Below are 24,262 nucleotides of genomic sequence, written 5' to 3' on the forward strand. Positions count from 1 at the left end.
TTGAGTGGTGGAGATAAACTGGATCAAGGTATCTGCTTCATGCCTTGAGTGGGAATTTAAATCCAGATCTTCCCAGATCTTCCTCAGTTCACATCCAGCATGGTATTCATTGTGCAACACTGGTTCTTAGTTATTAAAAACTTATATTCTGCCTTTTGAACCAGGAAATTTGGAAAGGTGATTCACAAATACACATTAAAACAACAAAAATGCATTAAACAAAAACAGAATGAAAGCCAACTAATAATTCCTGCAATAAACAGCAGAAAAACTTACCAAAAGCAGCCAAGGCTTATGAAAAAGTGTAGTGTTAATTTGACATCAGCCTTCTTAGGTAGAAGGGGAGGAGTCGCACGGTCCTTTTGTCACATTTGGACAGACATGCATACATAGTTTTATTTGTATACTGCCTTTCCACAATTCAAACCATGCTCAAGGCAGCTTACGAAATGAAAAAATACATAACTACAACATGCTTGATGCTTTTATTATGTTTTTAGAGACATTGTAAGCCGCCCAGAGTGGCTGTGGAAACCCAGCCAGATGGGTAGGGTATTACAGTAATAATAATAATAGTCATAATCAATTAAACATTAAAAATACACAACCAAACTGAACGATTTCCACATAAATTACATTAATATCTAAAATAAAGATACAAAAAACCAACAGCAGCAGCCCCCCCCCCAATGACAGCAAAACCCCCCAAACACCTCAGCCGAAGAATCTGTTCAGCAGCTTCAACTTTTGCAGCTGGAATCAGTCCAGGCCCCACATTCCCAGGCCAGGTGGAAAAAGGCCTGCAAAGCAGGGAGCAGGTCTTCCAGTACCCTGTCTTGGGTAGCCCTCTCCTGTGATCTAGAGTTGGGCTCCTGAGGAAGATATAAAAGTAGGGGTGGGATACCTGTGGTTCTCCAAGTGTTGTTGGATTTCAGCTCTCAACAACCTTAGTCAGCTGGCCAGTGTTGGGAGGAAAAATGGGGAGTTTTAGTCCAGCAACATTTGAAGAGCCACAACTTTTCCTCCAGCAACTTAGATGTGTGATTAAATTCAAAGGAAAGACAGCTTCCCTGTGGCTCATCCCAGTGAACATTCTGTGGTTGCATTCTGAGCCATTTGTCGTTTCTGAGAAATAGCAAGGCAGATTTAACAACAGTCAGATTGAGAAGTGGCTAAAAGATGAATGACCATCTGTTGAACTCTTGGCTCTAGTGAGTCTGGAAGTGGGTAGAGCTTACCTCTCAAGTACTGGCATCGCTGCAAAGTTAGAGAACAGGGCAAAGTGTGTTTGGCTTTTCAGTAGCTCTTGAAATAGTTGACTAGCCAGTGAATAGTTGATAGCCAGTGTGGTGTAGTGGTTAAGAGCGGCAGTCATGTAATCTGGGAAACCGGGTTCGTGTCTCCGCTCCTCCACATGCAGCTGCTGGGTGACCTTGGGCCAGTCACACTTCTGTGAAGTCTCTCAGCCCCACTCACCTCACAGAGTGTTTGTTGTGGGGGAGGAAGGGAAAGGAGAATGTTAGCCGCTTTGAGACTCCTGAAGGGGAGTGAAAGGCGGGATATCAAATCCAAACTCTTCTTCTTCTTCTTCTTCTTCTTCTTCTTCTTCTAAAAATGACTTTGATATATTTTGTATCACTTAGATTACTTTTCTGAAAACGGTTTCACCTGGTATTTTTAAAACCCCTATTACTGTTTTGTCTTCAGTTTCTACCCCTGCAAGTGCAGGGGTAGCCAGAAACCTCAGCTTCCACATGAGCATTGGCTCTAGTTGCATGTACAATATAGTAAAAGCCATATTAAAAAGTTAAAATCTATTGTTTTCACTCACTCGCTTTCTCATACACAGAATTTTTGTGTAATGAAGAAATACAAGGTATGAGAGAAAAATATTTAAATAGCTGTTCTAGATGTTCCGAAACTTTATAATTTATTTAAATGTGCATGGTACTCTATCCTCCCCAAAGTGGGTGCTAAAAATAAAAGCAGCTTCAAATTATGCACCGTGTGGGTATCATGAACTGAGCGAAGTAGCTAAAGCATATGTTTTGCAAATGCCATGTCTCCCCTTGAGAAGTCTTTTAGGCTTTGCAAGTAAAGAGCAGAAGGTTTATCTTTCCACAAAAGCTTCTTCAGTCTGAAAGCACACTGGGCATTGATACTTTCCCGGGAGAGCATTTCAAGGACTTAATAGTATATCTGTCTTATAAAACATGATTCGTTGAAAAGGCTTCCTATGTTAATAATTGAAAATCACTGTGATCTCAGTTTTGGAGAGTTAATCATGCTCCTGTGAGAATAGGTCATAAATACTAATATTCTCGCTAATTATGGATGAAAACTCTTGGTGTAGATTTCAATATTTAATTTGAGCACTGCTATATGGTTCCTAATTGATCTGCCCTGGTTACAGAATCAATTTTAACTTGTACAGAGCATTATAATTAGTGAGTTGGCTGACTGTGTGGAAACCCTACAACATAATGATTTTCTTCTAATTTGCTTTATAAGGGCTTGTTTATTTGGAGCAGTTAGATTGGCAGTGTTACATTCTGACATCTGCTTTCATTAAACCTGGGACTTTCTTGTAGCCAAACAGTGTTTGTATCAATCAGTTGATGAAAGGATGGTTCCATGTACATCACTTAACTTTAAAATAACTTTTAGAGGAGAGTCCCTCTTTCATATTATTTATGCTTTATTTTTATAGGTGTAGGATATATCACCCTCCTGCAAGATGAGTAACAGCCATCCACTCCGTCCTTACACAGCAGTAGGTGAAATAGACCATGTTCACATTCTGTCCGATCATGTTGGTGTTCTGATGAATGGGGAGGAGTACAGTGATGTTACCTTTATAGTGGAAAAGAAACGTTTTCCTGCACACAGAGTGATTCTGGCAGCGAGGTGCCAATATTTCAGGTGAGGTATAACTTCTTATCAGATATACTTAGAGCTTCTGGTTAAGCAAGATAAAATAGAAACTACTAAAAGTAAACTGATTTCATCTGCTCAGTGCATGGGAGCTTTCTGAACACCTATTATGGTACACCGTTTTTAACTGTGAGACAATACTTATATTATGCTGTCATATCTTGACCTTCACTGCATAGGTATCCAGAATGGATGTTGGTTGTTAAAGACCTAAAATTCAGGATGTTCACACACTATACATGCTTTCCCCCGGGAAACATTGTTACTGTGAAGTGTGGTAAAATGTGTGTATTTACATTTCATACAACGTGAGGTAGAATTATGTTGTTGGAATTGAGATTTCACATTTTATTTGTTCCTTGCTTATCTTTTGAAATAGATTTTTATGCTTTCTCCTACGGTTGTGAAATACAACTCTGTCTTCCTTTCAACCCACTCCACCTCCCAACATTTGCTTTGTGTTCTGCCTGGTGGTAGATGAAATTTAGGCAAGCTATTTGAAATTTTCTTACTGAACCTTAATCTATTCTCCTTTTGGGTAGGTGTGATTGCCTTAACCATAGTTTATGGTTAAGTCCCTGATAAAATCCCAGACAAATTTCTATTCATTATCTATTTTTAGAAAGATCTAAAATCTCATAGTAAGGTTATCTAAAAAAGAAATTTACGTTGGATGAAATCCAGTGTTCCACAAGCAGACTTCTGCTTCCTCTCCTCCCTCTCCATATTGCAGATGCCATACACTCACCAAATCCACGCTGGAGTGTTTTCCCATACCACTGTGTGAGTAGAAGTCTGTTCTGCTCATGGGCAGCCACAGCTGGGTAGCACCCAATATTTCTTTTTGTGTGTGTATTTGAGCAGATATAGTTCTTAAGGTTGATTTCAGCTGATATTTTCTGATGATAGTGGAATGGCAGAGCGTTACCTGAATAACTGCCTCTTCTACACGGACTTGGCCAAACCGTAAGATCAGCTTTGTTGGCGCATATCAGACGCTTAGGGGATGCGGGTGGCGCTGTGGGTAAAACCTCAGCGCCTAGGACTTGCCGATCGCATGGTCGGCAGTTCGAATCCCTGCAGCGGGGTGCGCTCCCGTCGTTCGGTCCCAGCGCCTGCCAACCTAGCAGTTCAAAAGCACCTCCGGGTGCAAGTAGATAAATAGGGACCGCTTACCAGTGGGAAGGTAAACGGCGTTCCGTGTGCTGCGCTGGCTTGCCAGATGCAGCTTGTCACGCTGGCCACATGACCCGGAAGTGTCTGCGGACAGCGCTGGCTCCCGGCCTATAGAGTAAGATGAGCGCACAACCCTAGAGTCTGGCAAGACTGGCCCGTACGGGCAGGGGTACCTCTACCTTTACCTATCAGACGCTTACTATTGATTGGCAGCAGTTAAGAGGTCTGATAGACTCTCTCTGCTTTCAGTTGGTTTTTGAAAATATTTAGAGTTTGAATCTCCCTCCCAAATATACTGTTGGTGGTTGATTACAGTAATCTCAGAATATGTAGCTTAGAAGAAAATAAGCTCTACCTTCTCTCTTCCTCCACATAATCATATGTGTGATGATGTAAAATAGAATACAACAGCATACTCTGTTTACCTGTTCGGTTTTCGGTATACTGCTACCCTTATCAAAATGATATAAAATGAGTGACCAACTGATTTCTATGGGTAAAGTTCAGGAAAGCAGTGCTATAGTATAATGTTATTGACTCCCAAGAGCATCATGGTAAATATGGTAGATACTGTACCTTCCATTTGATGTTTTACCAGACACTCTGTTTCATGTGTTGAATGAAACAATTTGTTCACTTCCTTTTGTGCAGTTGCTTCTGATAATCCATTGTAAGTAAATTTCAGTTTAGCTCTTGAATGTTTGTTCTAATATCTCATAGCAAGTCCTCAAATTCAAAGCTAGGGTCATAGTTTCTAACTTTAAGGACCAACTATAATTTTCATTCAATTGTATAGATTTAACTTTCAAATGAAATTATTGACAGTTGTGTTTGCCATATTCTACAATATATGCTTCAAGTCTTACTTAAGGTCTCTCTTACCAAAATACAAGTTGGTTTTTGTTTTTTTTACATTGTTTCTTTCTCCCCTTGTACAGAGCATTATTATATGGTGGAATGCGTGAATCTCAGCCTGAAGCAGAAATCCCTCTCCAAGACACCACTGCAGAGGCCTTTACAATGTTGTTAAAATATATTTACACAGGCCGTGCCACATTAAGAGATGAGAAGGAGGAGGTCCTATTAGACTTCCTGAGTTTAGCACATAAATACGGATTCCCAGAACTGGAAGATTCCACCTCTGAGTATCTTTGCACCATCCTTAACATTCAGAACGTTTGCATGACTTACGACGTTGCTAGTCTGTATTTGCTTCCCAAGCTTACATGTATGTGCTGCATGTTTATGGACAGAAATGCTCAAGAGGTGCTCTCCAGTGAAGGTTTTCTGTCACTTTCTAAGGTATGTATCAGTTTTTTAAGCTTTCAGTTAAAAAATAACAGTCCCAATTTTATTCTTTATGTTTGTGTAAATGTTTTTGGAAATAGGACCCGAAAATCATTCCAGTATTCATGGAGTGCAATGTTCTATTCTATATATCTTGGATGAAGCTTGGTTGGAGTTCTTTGGGATAGTACCAAGACTCAGATCAGAGGGGAGAGAGTTGTACTTCCACCATTTTTTTGTGATCTTCCTGTGGGCTTCCAATTGGAGTCCATGGGGATTCTTCACTGCTTGTGAATACCTTTTCCCGTGTATGCTCCTTGTATGCTCACAACTGTTTGGGCTGTGCCATGGTGCTGTCACTATGCCTCAACCACTCTGTCCCCTTCACAGAACTGTTTTTGAAAACATGAAGACAATACCTGAAAATAGCTCTCATGTTTGGGAGGTAGAGTTGCTATACTGTGTCAGTGGTAGACAACATGGTGCCCTGCATATGTTACTGAACTACAACTCCCATCAGCCCCAGACAGCATGGCAAATGGTAAATGATTATGGGGGTTGCAGTCCAATAACATCTGGAGGAGAAGAACAAAGCAGACTTTGGGGGCTGGAAGCAAGCTACCTTTATATTGACTGAAACCTCTGGGACACACAATAACTTCCACTGTAAGAGAATTTCTGCCCCCTCCTGGAAATTTAATTATTAACATAATTGTCTCCATGATAAATAAAGGTAAAGTTGGTAATCAACAGTTGGTTATTCTTTGCTTACTGGTATAATATCACTGTTTATGATGCTGCCTAGCCTTAATATATATATTGGAAAAAGAAGAGAGATAAAATTGAGAAATCCACTGATTGTGGTAACAGAATTAGATGCAGTGCAGTGATTCTTACAACCTGTTCTTAATGGAAAAGTCAATTATACAAAAGACATGATTAGATCAGAAAAGATGCCAGTAAAGAATCAATATGTTATCGAAAATTAAACCAGAAGCCCAAGGAGACGGGTTAATAATTAATATCATGTAGGTTTGTAAGTCATTCTGCATCCTTGTAAGGTGGCTAAGGTTTAGCACTCAAACTTTGATTTTTAACATGTAGTAAAAGACTGAAGCTGTTTTGAAGCTGGTCTGAAGATGATGCTATATTGTTGATTCTTTGAACACAGCTCTGCCTAACACTCTCTTAGGAGATAAGTTTGAATATACAGTATTGTTTAGTATAGGAAACAAGCATCTTCAAATGTAGTTTCATCTGTTTAAAGAGACATTTCATACACCTGATGCTGAAGGTGCCCAGATGATAAGGGAAACTTTGATCATAAGTCTACATCTTTGGCTGCGAAGTTGTACCCATACCATATAAGTTATATATCAGATATGAGTAAAGAATGGTGAATACTAGTCAATAAATAATATTAGCTTTCCTGAATTGTTGAGAAAGATGTTGTGTGCTTCCCCAACCCTCTCCTCTTCCCACATACTTGTGAGAAGTTTCTTCAATCATATCTTGTGCCATCTGGACCTAGATCTGTGGCTGGTGGGTATGGGTCGCTTTGTGAAGGCATGGGATAGGGTCTTCATGTAGTGGGACCCTGCCATGTACGATTCTCTCCCTCTGAAGGCATTGATACCCACTATATTATTGGGCTTCTGGCTCCAGTTTAAGACACATTTGTTTACCTGGGCCTTTGGTGGAATTGATCAGATTATTTAAAGTGTGAGGGAATTAATGTTGTATTTAATATTGTAATGATCTTTGATTTTTTACTTATTGGGCTTTATAATGCTAGCTGTATTTTATGGGTTGTTTTAGTTAACCTTTTGTAAACTACCCTAGGATCAGAATTTTATTGTGGACATAATAGTTTCTATGGTAAATAAAAGTAAGGTTTGTGATAAGCAAACTTGTGATGAAAGGTGGCTCCAGTGGCCACTCGTGTATGTGAACTGTGGGATGCCAGGGAGTCCAGCTGTGTTTGGTTTTCAAATTGTATTTACATTAATCTTTCCTTGTTTCTTAGCCAGCTCTTCTCAGTATTGTACTGAGGGATTCATTTGCAGCACCTGAGAAGGATATTTTCCAAGCTTTGATGAACTGGTGTAAACACAACCCGAAGGAAAATCATGCAGAAATCATGCAGGCAGTGCGCTTGCCACTGATGAGTTTGACAGAGCTCTTAAATGTTGTAAGGCCTTCTGGATTGCTGTCGCCTGATGCCATTTTGGATGCTATTAAAGTTCGATCTGAAAGTCGGGATATGGACCTCAACTATAGGGGCATGTTAAGTAAGCCTCCGTATTTCCAGGGAAATGACCCAATATGTTTTCTTATAATTAAAAACTTCCTTAGCTAATTATTGATGCTGAGTAAATGTTTACTAACAGAAATACAAGGCTATACAAGTGTTCACAAGGTTGTATAAGGTTACTTTGTTTACAGCAAATTGATTGAATGGCAAAACACTGTGTTGTATTCAAAGGTTGCAAGAGTAGAAGACCACCTGTGCAACCAATATTTTTCTTTGTCTCTCCAGAAGTTGGGGGTGTAGGTGAACAGTGTGGCTTGTGCCATGGAGTAGGGAGGGAAACATTGTTCATACTCGGTTTTGAGTGTTTCTTCACTCATGTTGTAACCCATCCTCATGACACAGTATACCCTGTTCTGGAGGCACTGCTGAACAGGCACACAAGAAGTTGGCAAGAGGGAGGAGATGAGGGGAAATAGCAGTAGTGTGAGTGTCCTTCTGCTGGTGGAAACTTTGGTTACTTGCTTAAAAACACACTTGTCTCAAATGATCCCTAAAATTCATTCTCTCCTGAATATATCAGAAATATTGCACCTCCTTAAATTTAGACAGTTACAAGTCATAATAAATTAATGCCTTCCCTACTGCCCTCCTCTAAACTGACTGTGATGAGGAGGCTACAAATCTGCAGTGGTACTCTTGAGCCACTTTTAAAATGATGTTTTCCTGGGAATTAGTATTTTTTGCATCTTATATAAATATAAAGTTTACCAGTAATAGAAATATTTTTGAATACTGTGGACACAGTCCAGTAGAAATTAGCTATGACCAAGTCCACTTAAAATTAATGGGACATGTGATATTCCTGACCGTGTCCCATTTTATTGCTTCCAATGTGAGTTAATCATAAGTACCTTATGTTGAATTGTTGTTTTGGTGAAAATAAGCAAATCTCTACACACACATATACACATAGGGGGTCCTTCTTGTAGGGTACCGATAGGCATCTGGCTGGCCAATGTGAGAATAGGATGTTGGACTGAATGGACCACTGACCTGACCCAGCAAGGTTCACCTTATCTTCTTAATGACAGGGTAGTGGCTTTAACCAGTCACTAGATACTTCATAATGTCAGCCTTTTAGATACCTTCTGTTTTTTGCATGACTTTTTAATATCATTTGTTTCCACATTTTTATAAATAGCATAATGTGCAAGAAAAGCATAATTTTAAAACATCATTTTTATTCCCATTCTTCCAGTACCAGGTGAGAACATTGCCACTATGAAATATGGAGCCCAGGTAGTGAAAGGGGAATTGAAATCTGCTTTGTTAGATGGAGACACACAGAATTATGATTTGGATCATGGATTTTCCCGACACCCCATTGATGATGACTGCCGTTCTGGTATTGAAATTAAATTGGGTCAGCCATCGATAATTAATCATATACGTATACTGCTATGGGATCGTGATAGCAGGTGAGTTCCAAGTCATACTCAGTTTACCAACCATGCCTTTTCTTAGGCTACTGCAGGATCAAATCTATACATAAATATAATTACTTTAACAAAGCACTGGGGAACCTCTAGTTGCAGACCTAATTAGGCCTTCCAGGGAGTCTTTATTTGGCCTTCTGAGATTGTCCTGCCCCCCCCCCCCGCAAGCCACACCTACCACCCTTCACCTGATGTCATGTATGATTTCAGGTGTCTGGGGCAGGCAAAGCTGTGATTGCAAAGGAAGAATGGAAAGCATTTAATTATGGTCCCAATTATTTTTAGGCAAGCGGAGTTTATATTCAGTGTCTCTTAAATTTGGCACCAAATGCACAGCCGGCTGGGATCAGCTCCTTGCAGGGAAGCTAATTGTTTTTGACAGAGATGTTCTCAAGTTGCAGAGCAGAGCAACTTGAGTTGTTAAAGTCGCCCATGACGTGATAATTACCGTATTTTTCGCTCTATAAGGTGCACTTTTTCCCTCCTAAAAAGTAAAGGAAAATGTGTGTGCGTCTTATGGAGCGATTGCAGGCTGCGCAGCTATCCCAGAAGCCAGAACAGCAAGAGGGATCCTTGCTTTCACTGCGCAGCGATCCCTCTTGCTGTTCTGGATAGCCATGCGAAGCCTCCTCAGGGCAGCGGGAGTCCCCCGCCCCGAAGAGGCTTTGCGCGGCTATCCCAGAAGCCAGAATAGCAAGAGGGATCGCTGCACAGCGAAAGCAAGGATCCCTCTTGCTGTTCTGGCTTCTGGGATTCAGAATATTTTTTTTCTTGTTTTCCTCCTCCAAAAACTAGGTGCGTCTTATGGTCTGGTGCATCTTATAGAGCGAAAAATACGGTAAGCCCACTGACCAAATCCTACAGCCTAACCCTGTGGGCAATAGGATTTGGTGAATGACACATATTAATAGTAATAGCAGCATCTAGTATAAGAAAAACAAGGATACTGTTGCAAATTGCAAGCTTCTAATAGAGCAGAATGATTAATTTGTAAAATAAGATAGCAGAGAGGTGTATATAATATAGTGGATTAAAATAGGAGGTGTAATAGAGTTGAGAGTTGTTGACCAAAAACTGGTGGAAAATAGTATATAACACAAAATAAACTTCCCTTTTCAGTCTCCCTTTATTCTGTGCTGATGTTTATAGTCTGCTAAATCTTTCCTAAGCTGCCTTGCTGATGTTGTAGCAGGAATGACTACTGTGGTTCAGGTTTAAATTTAGCCTATGCAGTAGGAATACAAATTACTTTTTTATGACTTTAGGTGTGTTAAATGTCTGCATTTAATGTTCCATCATGTCTGAAGGAAGACTACTTCATTTTGTTGCGATTGTGAATTTTGCCATTAAAAAGATCTCAAAGTATTTTTAGCATGCAATTATATTTCAGTTTTGAGATGTACCTGTCATGCAAATATGTGTAAGAACTGTAGTCTTGGTTACATTAAAAGCTAATACTTTGTTATATTGCCACTAAAGGTGTAATTTATTGAATATTTGGCTTTATGTTGTGTAGTGGAGTTCATGTGACCTTAACATAGTCAGTCACTAGGATACATAAGGTATACTGTATAAAGATGGAGCATTGATAATCTCAGTGTTTCAATTAATTAATTTGCTGTTCAAAGGTCTTACTCCTATTATATTGAGGTGTCCATGGACGAGCTAGACTGGATCCGTGTAATCGACCACTCCAGATATCTCTGTCGATCTTGGCAGAAGCTGTATTTTCCTGCCCGTGTCTGCAGGTTAGTGCACACATCTATGCAGTTTGGTATTATTGTCTGTATCTCAGTTGTTCCGATTTGGCTGCTAGAGCTAGATGTCACATTCCAGTGGTTGAGATAGCTGTGTGATAATGAGCGGCAAACTGTAGGCTTGAAAAACTGTTAATCCTCTCCTTTTTTATATGCAATCCTTTTTCTGCTAGTTGTTTATCTACCTGGTCGTCTTCAAGTCCTGAGCATGATAGCTTTTTGTGTATATTGTAGGCATTGTAGAGAACAACTTGGCTTTGTAAGTATTTTATAACCCCAATCAAATATGGATGTTGTCCCTAAGTTTTGGAAAAGTGATGCTGAAAAACCAAGAAGGAAAAATTTAGATTTTTTCTTGAATGCTCACCAGTTAATTGCAGTTTACCATTATGGGTGATATACGTTAGTAATACTTTGAATAGACAAGCTCTGAGTTTGACTCCCATTGGATACCACCCATTGATAATAAAATTGCTTAGCATGTAGTTATCTAACTTATAAACCTGTTTTAAGCACTTCTTGTTAAAAATAAAAAAATATTAAAGATAGGCCCTTCCAGAGAATCAAGTACAATTTTGGATTGCATCACTGTTTCACCTGCAGAAGGTACTCTTTTTATTATTCAGGCAGCTGCAATTTAGCATCATAATATTAAAAGAAAATGTCATTTTCCCCTTCAGTAAATTTCTGCAGTATTACAGGGATTGCAGTTGAGGCAGTGATAGTATGTGAGATGAGCTCTGATTTGAAAAGCATTACTTTGTTTTCCCTCCCATTCCCTGGCCACTTTTTTTTGGGGGGGGGGTATCTTTTCCCTCTTTGGTATATATAAGATCCTACACAGGTTCACATGGTATTTTTTACATCTTGTTCTAATTCAGATTGTGTGTTGTGTGTGTAGGAATAACAAGCTTGTCCCAAGTTTTAAAAAATAAAATCTCCAGGGGGTAAAACTACGAGAGATTCAGAAAGTAGCATGAATCACTTCAGGGATTGCAGTTCTCGGCTCTTTCCTTTGAAGTCCTCATGGGGTTAAGGATACCAATTCAAAGAAGCAGTAGCCTTAAAAACAAAGTTTAGTTTTTAAAAAGGAAAAGGTAAGTATCTTGTAAGAAACCAAGGATGAGTAATGCTTATATTTATTTTCTCATAAACTTAAATTACATTCTAATGCGACAAGTTGTTCATCCAGCAAGGGATAGCTTTTAGGAGTGCAGTAGTTCAGGGACAGTTGGAGATGCAAAGGAATAGAGTTGCATCTCTTCTGCTGAGGTTTTTGAGGAGAAATCCACCCAATATTTATTTTGTTGTCCAGGCCTTTTTCTATATCCTTACAATACAGACCATACAGTTTTGAATGTCTTACATTGCTTTTCTTCGGGAATGGGACCAAAGAGATGGAAGGGCATGTCCCTGACACAGTTTAATTTTAATGCTGAATGCAAGCCATGCTTGCAAGAGGGGTTGGCTCCACTCTGGAACCCTGGTCTACTCTGGAGCATCCAGCACAGATCCCCATGGAGCACAAAGGAAGTATTGCTCTTTATTAAATGCACACATTTAAGCTCTTTCTGCTTGCATATTAGGGACTTGCATCTTTGCCGTAGCTGCTGTAATTGAAGTTTATCTTAAAGAAGATAACTTGGGTCAATACTTTGTGTCAGCAACTCTGCAAAGGGATGCTTTGGACTGAATAAAGGAGGGCATGAACACAAGGGTATCAGTTTGCTATTTAAGAAGTGAAACAAGTATTCTGTACCTGATGACAGTGAAAGATAGGAGTAGTTTCAGCTGTTGTTGGACTCCAGTTTGCATCTGCCCCAGTCATGGCGTCAAATGACCAGGGATAATGGAAGTTGTAGTCCAAACAGTACCTGGAGGCAGCCCCTTGTGTAACTTGTCTGAGGCCCAGGGTGGCCATATTGTCAGAATAAAGAGATAAACTCAAACAAAAATGCATCTGGTCCCTGGTGGGGCCTGCCGGCCAATTTAGCCCTCCAAGACCTGACTGCCCCTCACTCTGCACAGACCTGCCTGGAGGGCATCGTGTTGGCTACCACTGATGATGGGAAAGATCTGCTACACTGGAAAAGCATGATTGTTAAAAGCATTAATAAAAATTACTCACCTACAAAATTATTTACTAATCTAGTAAGAGGTGAGGAGCATGGAGATGTGTGCTGCTAGCCGCTGAGCAGGTTACTAAAATATTGCATTCTACCAAGTGGCCGAAAATGGTGCAGTCAGCATGGAATTCCAAGTTGCCAGTAGCTACCAGACAAAGAGTTAAATACAAGGCTGCATTAAAATGCTGGTAAAATATGGTGGCCTGTTGAATTATTGTTGTATGCAAATATCATCTATGGGAATTGAGAGGCAAGTTGAGCTCAGCTAGGAAAGTGTACAGATTCCTTTAATTTGATGTTGTTTGGGGGGGGATATGTTCCTGATGATGCATTGAGTTTTACTGGTTATAGACTCTTGTGCTCCCTGTTTTATTTCTCCCAATTTCTTGGTTCAGGCTTCACAAAACAATACCAACTTCATATGAACATTATCACAAAGTCATACTGAAAGAGCTTGTTCCACACAGTCTGCAAACTATTCTAGTTTATTAATATTTAAATGTATGCCAGAAATTTCGCAGTAAACACAGACTGATTTAGTTGGCCTAATCAGTCATTCGTTGCATTACTTGCAATATATTGTAGCCATTATTACAGCCTGAAATTGGTTTTGAATAGCATTTTGAAAAATCCAAATTAGTTTCTGAACTGTTGATTGTGTTCTGTGCCTAGTGCATTTCAACAGAGTCTTGGAGTAGGCTAAACTGCTTGCTTATATATGTGTTGGTAACCTGTTAGTTGTCCTTGGGTTGGTTCCAGAGCTGCTTTCTGCTCATGGAAGGAACTGTGGGGGGATGGAGTGGGGTAGGTAAGTCATCTTCTGCCAGCCTCTGCTTTTCTCTGGATCCAACCTAGGGATGCCGTTTAAAGCAGATTTGATTATTTTGTCTGTCAGTATTTTGTATTTAGTTGTTGATCCACTACATATTTAACTTGGGCTTGTATTAAACTGGGGAATGGGGTGATAACAATATTTAATACTTTTCTTCCTTAGAGTATACAATCTCTTTGTAGCTTATTCCATTTTCATGTTTTGTATCTGCGCAAAAGCTTCAGCTATTTTAAACTTTCAAGCTCACTTACTGACTGGGTTATGGTCTTGCATGGTAAACCTGAAAAAAAACTGAAGACTCTTTGTTGTATTTACTCTTTGTTGTATTTCCTGGTCCTGCTCTGTCATTTACTCCATGTGAAAGGACACCAGTTTATTATTATTATTATTATTTAAATCATATTTTAGCTTCCCACATAAACGCTATAAAAATACTAAATAATAATTGTTGTAAGGCGTTTAAAATTACCTTTGTCTTAATTTGGAAGTCACTGGGGGTGCTTTTGGAGATGAAGGACAAGGTAATAAAATAATAATAAAACAACTATAATAATACTTCTATAAGTAGAATATGATAATGCTGTTTTTTTCCAAGTCTTTCCACAACTATGAAAGCTAGCAAATATCATAGTTGCAGGGGGTTTGTTTTAAACAAAATGCACAAATTTTCCATTAAGCTGGTGCGAGAAGGATAAAACTGTCACACTGGCATGCTAATGAATTGAAGAGTCTCATATATTACGCTGAGATGTAACCTCGTGTTTATAATCCTTCTCTAAAAGTGCCTTACTGTTTTGATTAAATGCTAAAATTCTTCAGAAGAGCATCCTTGTCTTTTCTGATAGCTCTGTGACAAAGAGCTATTCAGATAATCAATAGTTCAGACAAGACAAACACACATTCAAAGCAAAATAGTTGTGAGCAGCACTGAAAGTGTACAGTAGTTGGCTTTTACTGGTAGTTCAACACTGGAGCATAAAATAATCTGCTGGGCTCTCCAATTTATGCTGGTAGTTCAACACTGGAGCATAAAATAATCTACTGGGCTCTCCAACTCATGTTTCTTATTATGCAAAGTGCACAAAACAGTTAATTATAAAATACTGGTGATCAACTTGACAGAAATCTTTCTCTCTGGGCACCCTCCTCCTTCAGTGAATATGTGGTTGAGCCAGCTAATTTAGAAAATAGACAAAAGTCTCCAGTGGTCCTACCATTTTGGTGTCATTTATCTTGCATCGTTCTGTGTAAATTTCCAAACCTAGTTGTTAAATTCCGATAGTAAGTATTAATTTGGTTTGTAATTATCTACTCAAAGTGACAGAAATAGGAAACATATGCAAGTGTAAGACACATTGTCAGTTTCTTCTATAATCCAGTGTATTAGGTTTGATTATGCAAGTGACAAATGTGCCTCTTAAATCGTAAATCATCTAGTCCCCTATACACTTTTACTGATTTATTTCTTACTGTGTTTTAATGTTGCTTCATCTATCCCACAAGATGGCAAGAAATTTAGTTAGGATTTAGATTTTCCTTAATGTGCTTAGTGTTCCGGGCAGATGGCAAATTGGCATATAGCCACGTGGTGTCACTAAAGCATAACTTTCTTAAACTGGTGATTTCCTTGGCTGTTTTCCAGAGTAAATCTTAGAAACTGGTGACTTATTGGGAGTATGTTAAATTTGCATCTTTTTAAAAATCGCATTCTCTTATTTTTATATCCTTGTAGCGTATTGTGTTTTGGCCTCTCTGTTTATGAAATGAGATGGAAATCAATTGAAGTTGAGGATTGAAGGAATAAATGAGAAAGCAAGAGACACCCTTCACCTATTTTAGTTCACATGAGCTTCTAGTAATTTTAGGGTTTTGCAAAAAGTCTGTGTAAACAGGAAAGACGGCTATGCAAATGGACCCAGACTATAGTGTCAAAAACATAGGCATCTGGGTAAAAATGTGGAATGTACAAAGACATTGGCATATGGCCAAGCTAAGGCCTTGGCTAAGAAGTGTGTTCCCTGATCACAGATCTTTTATGTCCACTCTTTTGTGTGTTTGATCATGATTTGTAGCTATAATCTCAACTAACGATTTTGTTTCACACTTGCTGATATAAAAAGAAGAGTTTTCCATAGGCTCTGATCGTAATCAATAAAGCTGACACCAAGAACTCCTCCCAGCTCAAAGGGCTGCTTTTTTCTTATCCACTCTCATAAGAGAGCAAAGACTCTTAGAATTGGGATTGACACACAGTTAGCTTGACAGAGAAGCAAAGTCTGTTTTGTGTATTGATCCCCAGACACTGGGCAATGCGCCAGACTGTTTACCAGCTGAAAATTAATCTTCCACTATGAAAATGGAGGTCCTGCTCTACAGCAACCCATGGCATTGTTGTGAAAATATTTGACTGATATTGAACTGTTTAGTCCTGTAAACCTAGGAAAGGTGAAAATCCATTGATCCAGTTTGGTGGGCCCCTTGTGCTGAGATTCTAAGTGGTGTGCTTTCTCTCTGTTATTATAAACTGCAGGCTCTTAATTTTGTAAACTATTAACTGTTAGAATTTCGAAACACGGATTACCGTATTTTTTGCCCTATAGGACGCACTTTTCCCCCCTCCAAAAATGAAGGGGAAATGTGTGTGCGTCCTATGGGGTGAATGCAGGCTTTCGCTGAAGCCTGGAGAGCGAGAGGGGTCGGTGCACACGGACCCCTCTCGCTCTCCAGGCTTCAGGAAGCTATCCGCAAGCCTTGGGAGCTGCATGGGAGTTCCCGTCGGGCTCCCAAGGCTTGCGGATAGCAGCCTGCATCCCGAAGCCTGGGGCGCGCTGCACAGCATGCCCCGGGCTTCGTGCAGATATCGGGCAGCCCCACAAGCTCGGGCGACAGCGGGGAGGCAGAGCGCTGCCATCCCGCTGTTACCCGACCTGGTTTGTGGAGTTGCCTGCATCCCGAAGAGAGATGCCTGCATCCCGAAGCCTTCGGGCAGATATCCGCAAGCCTGGGGAGACCGGTGCGACTTCCCGCGGGCTCCATAGGCTTGCGGATAGCAGCCTGTTCTGGGGGCTGGGGTCGGGGGAAGCCCGGCGCCCGGGGGGGAAATAATATTTTTTCTTTATTCCCCCCCCCCAAAAAAACTAGGTGCGCCCTATGGGCTGATGCGCCCTATGGGGCGAAAAATACGGTAGTTGGTGTAATGTATGGATTCATAAGCAAATTTAAAATCTGGTTTTAGAACAAAATTTAATTGGACTGATATCCTTTGTTCACGCAAGACGTCTTTGTAGCATGCTGTTCACTTACTCTTTAGGATTCAGACAGTGTGGCTGTGTGTTCTTCTGAACTTAACACACTCATGACATTATGCGACTGTTGACCAATGATGGCAGCAGTTTAATAGATTGTTTTTATTGTGGAGGGTTATTACCTATTATTTGCAAACACTGCATGCAGATAGATTCTATTTATTTATATATTTAAATGTTTAAATAAATGTCTATGTTGCCCTTCATTCAAAGATCAGAAGGCGGTTTGCAATATAAAAAATACAAAAATGCATATTATAGTAACAAACAAACGAACAAACAAAAACAGTACCCACCTTGCTGCTTAAAAGGCCATAGATTATTTAATTAGCCAAAGGCCTGGGAGAAAATGAATGTTTTTCTTGACTAAAGATATGTCATGAAGGCACCAAGCGAGTGTCCCTGGGGAGTGCATGCCACAAGTAGGGAGCCACTGCAGAAAAGGCCCATGTTGTTGTCCTCTGGACCTCTTGTGGAAGAGGCCCGCAAAGAAGGGCCTCAGATAATGGCTGCAGGGTCTGGGTTGGTTTATATGGGGTGAGGTGGTCCTTGGAGTATTGAACTTTGGCAATGTGTGCAGCTATGACTTGCCCACAGGTAGGAGAAGATCCTGCTTCTGTATATCTAGAACCTTGCATTTCTCCACCTCCTATGGGAAAGCTGTTTTGCCCCACAAAATGAAATAATGTTGGTAGTTGGTGCTGGGAGCATCCTATAAAGGGTAGCAAATTTCTGATGTCTCATCACTTTGGCTCTGCCTAGCAATGACACATGAGAGCACCTTCTCTGCAGTGTCCTGTTGCTGAACAGTGCTCATCCTTCTGAGGTGCATCTTGCACTGACAGGATATGCTTTTTCATCAGCGGGCCTTTGTGGGAGGGTGAAGTGATGGTAGTCACCTCCTTCTGCAGTACAGTGGTACCTCGGGATGCAAACGGGATCCGTTCCAGAGCCCTGTTCGCATCCTGAATAGAACGTAAGATGCGACTGCGACTGCGCGTGACATCATTTTGACCGTCTGTGCATGCACAAGCAGTGAAACCCGGAAGTAACGCGCCGCGGAGCGCAACCCGAAAATACTTATCCTGAAGCATATTTATCCCGAGGTATAACTGCACAGTGGTACCTCTGGTTATGAACTTAATTCGTTCTGGAGGTCCATTCTTAACCTGAAACCTTTCTTAACCTGAGGTACCACTTTAGCTAATGGTACCTGCCATGTTCTCATCCTGAGGTAAAGTTCTTAACCTGAGGTACTACTTCCAGGTTAGCAGAGTCTGTAACCCAAAGTGTTTGTAACCCGAGGTACCACTGTACTATCTAATTGTTGCTTTAACAGTGGTTTTATTATTTGCTTATACATTTCTCATGTTGTATAGCATTTTAAGTTGTTACGTTAATGCACTGTATGGTGAATGGCAGGCTATAAATGCAGTAAATACACTTATCTGAGTTCCTGCATTTGACAAAGTAGTTGCCGCCTCCAGATGATTACTAAATGCATACTCTAGACATACCTCAGAGTTTCAACATGGAGCTTATTTCATTTCAGCGTTAACTCATTGTTTATTACGGTCTTCATTTCTGTTGTGAAGTCTTTTAGAGGTAACAACTAGTTTTACAGCTATTTCACTCTTGGCAACAAATGTAATGTTGCTCGAAACGATCAGGTTGTAGCGACTTTGAGGACTAATTACCAAGCTGCTTGAAGAATTCACACATTGCGAATATTAATAATTCTGCAGTATGTCATAGGTTTGCAAGTTGGTTATACACCCCACAAGGTTATAAAAGTGATTGCTTAAAGACTGTCATTGCTTGAGGTTCCCCCCTGCCCAAAGGCGCTGCACGTGTTCTCTCAGTAATATTTTTGCAGCCAGGATTAGCTGTTCAAATCTGTCTACTTTTACCCCCTATAGTATCTTTTTTGTTCTGGATTTATCCAGAACTTTTTGGTTTATTTCAGTTTGTTGATCAGTGACTGCCATCTGTTGAATTAATCTAATGTCACTGCATAAAGTATCCATGTATGCCCATATTTCTAAGCAGATGATTGTAGTTTGTTGATATATTTCTGAAACAAACTGTACCCCACTTAAATTCACACTTGAAGTGCAAAACAGATAATGATACCATTTCTTGGTGCTTATGCATATTCATACTTCCAGCACAAAATAAAAAGAATATTGATGTATATTTTTTCAGTTTTAGGAGCCAAGATTCTTCGAGCCAGCTGTCAACTGCCATTGGACTTGCTTTTATCGCTGGTATGATTGAGTTGCAGTTAGTCACATAGCACCAGGAATAAATCTGGCCTTTTATGTTTGAGCTCATTTCTCTCGGGGTGTTTCAGTGTAAATTCTGCTTATCAACATAGCTTTTGATTTGACTCATACATCCCAAATATTTGGGAGTTGGGTGCATCATGATATCCTAGGAGCATACTCTTTGGAAAACAAAACTCATTAAGTCTCACACTGCTTCCAGCTACAATAATGAATGTGAATGAGAATCTGATAATGATCTTCCTAACGCAGTTGTGGTTTTGATTGATTGTAAATAACCTTATGTGTGGACATAATTCCTGATTCAATCTATGCACACATTATTGTTTTTAGAAATTGACACAGAATACTTTCAATTACTGAATTAGTGCAGGACTTTAAAAAAATACTGATCTACCACAGGGTTGTGGAACCTGTGGCCCTCTAGATGTTGCTGGGCTCCAACTCCCATCACCACTGGCCAAGCTGGCTAAGTCTAATGGGAGTTTATTAGCATCCACAGATTCCACATTCCTGGCTTAAACAAACCACAGATTCTTAAATTGGTAGGTAATAGGGTATTGTGGTTTGTTTGAAATTTGGAGGCAAAAACTTCTGATCTCCTCTGCTTGGTCTGCAAAAGCTCACCACAAGTCATTCACATAGCATGAAAGCATGATATCCTTTTAAGTGTGAATGGGACTTGCTTCTCCAATGTGGTGTAGCGGTTAAGAGCAGTAGACTTGTAATCTGGTGAACCGGGTTCGCATCTCCGCTCCTCCACATGCAGCTGCTGGGTGACCTTGGGCTAGTCACACTTCTCTGAAGTCTCTCAGCTCCACTCACCTCACAGAGTGTTTGTTGTGGGGGAGGAAGGGAAAGGAGAATGTTAGCCACTTTGAGACTCCTTTGGGTAGTGATAAAGCGGGATATCAAATCCAAACTCCTCTTCTTCTTCTTTCGCCTCCTTTTTGGTGCATTCTAGTTTTTATGTCTGTACTGACAATGGCTCATTAACTAAAGAGATCCTTTGGCTATGATGATTCTGGGCTGACCATTTGACATACCTTGGAGTCCTGGGGGTTACTGGTTTGCTACTGGTTTTATTATTATTATTTATTATGTATTTTGTGTTCTCATTTTGTATTTTTTGTTGTTAACTGCCTTGTGATCTTCGGATGAAGGGCAGTATACAGAGTTAATAAACAAACAAGCAATTTTTAAAAGCAGTTTCACACTTAAATCTTTAAGGAGTTGTCAGGTTAATGACATTTGACCTTATAACTTGTTTTTCATTACCTCTTAAAGTTTATCCTTGTCACATCTTATAATTTATATAACTTTCAGGTGCCTTCTCTGGAACAATAGTTCAGATGTGGGCATTCAGTATTTTGTACATTGCTATAAATATTTCATTTATATTTAACGCCAAATGTTCATTTTTTTAAAAAAGAAGCACTGAGCATAGGACTTCATTCTGATTAAACTTTTATAGGGTTCCATCTGTACCTCTCTTCTTTGACATCTAAAGGTCCTAACTTGTCCTTGGTTGGTTTATTCCTCCTGATGTATTTGAAGACTTAATCTATTTTTTTGAAATTAAATGTAGCCACATCCTAAGCATTACTCAGTATTAAATCTAAGGGCTGCCTCTCCTTTTCTGGCTCCCATGATGCAAATGTAAAGTTTGATGAGAGGCAGAGCAGATACCTCACTTGGCTTAAACATTCACCTGCATGTATTGTCATTCCTTTATAATCTGTGTTCGTGATTATATTTCCTATTATTGATGATTAAAGTCTGGGTACAACTAAAACAAATAGATACTGTGTTCTAACTCTTTCTAAAACTTAACAGAAAGTTTGAAGATAAATGTGCTTCAGACCTGATTAGGAAACCTTGGCAGAATAGATTCTAGCAGAATGAGGGACTGGAAGAAATTATTACAGATGATTTCAATTTCTAGTAAATTACAAAGCATACATAACCACCTGAAAAGAGAGCGAGCTCCTTAGCTGTATTTCATCCTGCTTCCACAGATAAGTGTGTAAATGAAAGGAAAATGAATTGTTTCAGCATAGCAAATCTATACTATTTTTGTGGAGTGAAAATGAATGAAATTGAAATAATTCACTCTTGCTTGAAACGAAAAACTATAAAAGTATTTTATCCGTTACTGGTGATCGACATACTGTAGATAAATAAAAAAAGAATGTTAGTTCTGTCCTTGGCTACTGTTGATATATTAAATGCTAAGTTGAGGTTAAAAATTGGATTGTATATATATATATAAAAACCTTATGTAATTTACACAGAAATGTGTAGAATTAATCATTTGCACAGAGAGTCTGTTCATTCTTTACAATATTTTTTAGACTGGCATTGTACATTCCTATTTGAAGTACCAAACACCTTATGAGGGCACGTTTATGTGACATTGTATGTTTACTACAAAGAAAGCCTCTATTTGTGTGGAAGTAGGTGAAAACCCAGGTCTTCTTGGTAGAAGACACTCTTTAGAGCAGTGTTTCCCAACCGGTGTTCCGCGGCACAGTAGTGTGCCGCCGGACGTCGCCTGGTGTGCCGTGGGAGGGAGGCGGGCGAGTCGGGCTAATCCTCCGAGCTCCACCTCCAGACCCATTGCTCAAATCCTTTAACCCAGCAAGGCAGGAGGGCGGGGAGGGGGGGGGAGAAAGAGAAAAAAGAAAGGGTGGAAAAAAAGAAGGGGAAGAGAAAATATTTTTTTAAAAAAAGGAAAGAGGGGGAAAAGCGAGGGATGGAGGAAGGTCGTTCCTCGATAGAAAGGACTGAAGGGGTGGCAGCTGCGTGGCTGACAATGGGGGTGGCGGGGGGGGAGAGACGGGAGAGGGACCGTCTCTCCTTTTCTCCAGGCGAGAATGCTGTGTGGCTTCTTCTTCGGAGCGGGGGGAGAACTGTGTGGCAAGACCCCCAATTGTTTTTTCTGTGGAGAAAAACGATTGCTCCGACCGAGGGAAGAGAGTGAGTTGCGCGGAGCGCCTGCCTGACAATCGCCTCGGAAGGAATCGAGATTTGGGGTGGGTGGGTGGAGTGATGGGACGGCGGTGTCGCCTCCTCTCTCTTTCTCCCTCCTCCGCGGCCGCTAGCGACGGGCTTTTAACTTCTCCCAACTTTTGTGTGCGCGCGCGGCCCTCGAAGTCCCCCCTTCCCGGGGGACCCGACTAGGCCCTGCCCGCCGCTGGGTGAGAGCGCAGCCTAGGGAGCCGCATTGCCGCTGCCGTGCGCCTGGCTGGGTGGGGGGAGGGGACCCTGGCAGCGGCGGCCCCAGCGGCGCCTTGGTGCTCGTGCGGGGCTCGCTCGGCTGGTGCCGGCCTCTCAGGGCGGAGGCCTAGTCACGGGCTTCTGGGTGTTGGGGTTGCTACGCGCCTCAGTCCCCGGGGACCCAGCGTCGCAGCCTGACGCCGCCGAGTGTGTGGCTATGAATGGGAGGGGGGCGGTGGTGGGGCGGCGGCGGGCCTCTCCCCCTTCCTTTCTGCGAGGGACTCTTCTTGTTGAATGTGGGGCTGGGAGAGAGGCGCGCATTTCTGCTCCCCCTCCCGCTTTGTACATGGAGAATGGCCTTGTCCTCCTCCCTCCCCCTTCCACCGTGTAGCGCGGAGGGTGTGCTTCTAATCCCCTCTCCACCTGCTCCCTGAGCTGCTACCCTTGTGTAAGGGGAGGCTGCGAGTGTGTATCCGACGCAGGCAGCATGCTCTTATTTCTCCCACCTTAAATCAGCGCTAATTGCGCCTGGACGCAGTATTTACTTCCGAGTAGGCCCCCTTCTCCCCCCCCCAGCACCTGACGTTGCTGTTCGTATCATCAGGTTTGTTTGTTGATAATTTAATTGTTTTAAAAGCATCATGCTAAAGAGCTCTCTCCCACCCCCAGACCCTTGGGCAAAACAGAAACACACACATACACAAACACAGAGATTGAGCCCTGCAGGTTTTATGAAATGAATGGATTCTGAATGCCTGTTTCAGTGGCTTGTCCGCCTTAGGCTGCTGGGCCAGACACCTGTTACACGGTGCAGTCCGTAAGCTGTGAGCGCTGCTACCTGCCGCCGAGACCACGTAACGACAGTCTTGAAAGACCTACATTGTCTCCCAGTACCTTTCCGAGCACAATTCAAAGTGTTGGTGCTGACCTTTAAAGCCCTAAGCGGTTTCGGTCCAGTATACCTGAAGTAGCGTCTCCGCCACCATCGTTCAGCCCAGACACTGAGATCCAGTGCCAAGGGCCTTCTGGCAATTCCCTCACTGTGAAAAGTGAGGTTACAGGGAACCAGGCAGAGGGCCTTCTCGGTAGTGGCGCCCGCCCTGTGGAATGCCCTCCCATCAGACATCAAAGAGATAAACCAGTGTTTCCCAACCGGTGCGAGACGTTGCCTGGTGTGCCGTGGGAGGGAGGCGGGCGAGGCGGGCGGCGAGAGGCGGGGCGGCGGCGGCGAGGAGAGGCCGCCCAGCGCGGGGCTCTCGCCGTCTGCCTGCCTGGCTGCCTGCGTGGCGCTGACGTCACGGGGCTGTAACGTGCCCCACATAGGCACACGCGGGGCGGCGAGCAAGCTCCCTCCCACATCCCATCGCCGCTCACTTCGGCCGGCCTACTGGGCTGTCGCAGGCGGAAGGCCTGCGCATGCGCGAGGTTTTCATGCCTTCGGGATTCCCTTCACGCCTTCTTCCTCCCGGGTCCTTGAGAGCGCGGGAAGCGGCAGTGCGAGACCGGCGTTGAGCCTGGTAGGTATTGCGCTTGCCAAGGCAGTCATTTGGGAAATGAAAACTTGCAAAGCAAGCAACCAGTTCAATCTGAA

At 41.6% G+C, this 24,262-nt stretch overlaps 1 protein-coding gene across 6 annotated transcripts in view; it reads left to right on the forward strand.

Moving 5' to 3' along the window:
• Positions 1–24,262, forward strand: part of BTBD9 (BTB domain containing 9) — a 151,006-nt gene that overhangs the window by 9,168 nt on the left and 117,576 nt on the right. For 4 of the 6 annotated variants that reach the window (XM_082214845.1, XM_082214842.1, XM_082214843.1 and 1 more), the window contains 5 exons: positions 2,711–2,922; positions 5,049–5,412; positions 7,424–7,688; positions 8,910–9,129; positions 10,776–10,895. In XM_082214845.1, coding sequence (XP_082070971.1) covers positions 2,738–2,922; positions 5,049–5,412; positions 7,424–7,688; positions 8,910–9,129; positions 10,776–10,895 — 1,154 coding nt within the window. In that variant the 5' untranslated portion in view covers positions 2,711–2,737. The remainder of the gene's footprint in view (positions 1–2,710; positions 2,923–5,048; positions 5,413–7,423; positions 7,689–8,909; positions 9,130–10,775; positions 10,896–24,262) is intronic. The other 2 variants (XM_082214847.1, XM_082214846.1) reach the window with 1 other exon arrangement.

The sequence above is a fragment of the Podarcis vaucheri genome, assembly GCF_965113315.1.
Source record: "Podarcis vaucheri genome assembly, chromosome: 3".
NCBI classification, from domain to species: Eukaryota; Metazoa; Chordata; class Lepidosauria; order Squamata; family Lacertidae; genus Podarcis; species Podarcis vaucheri.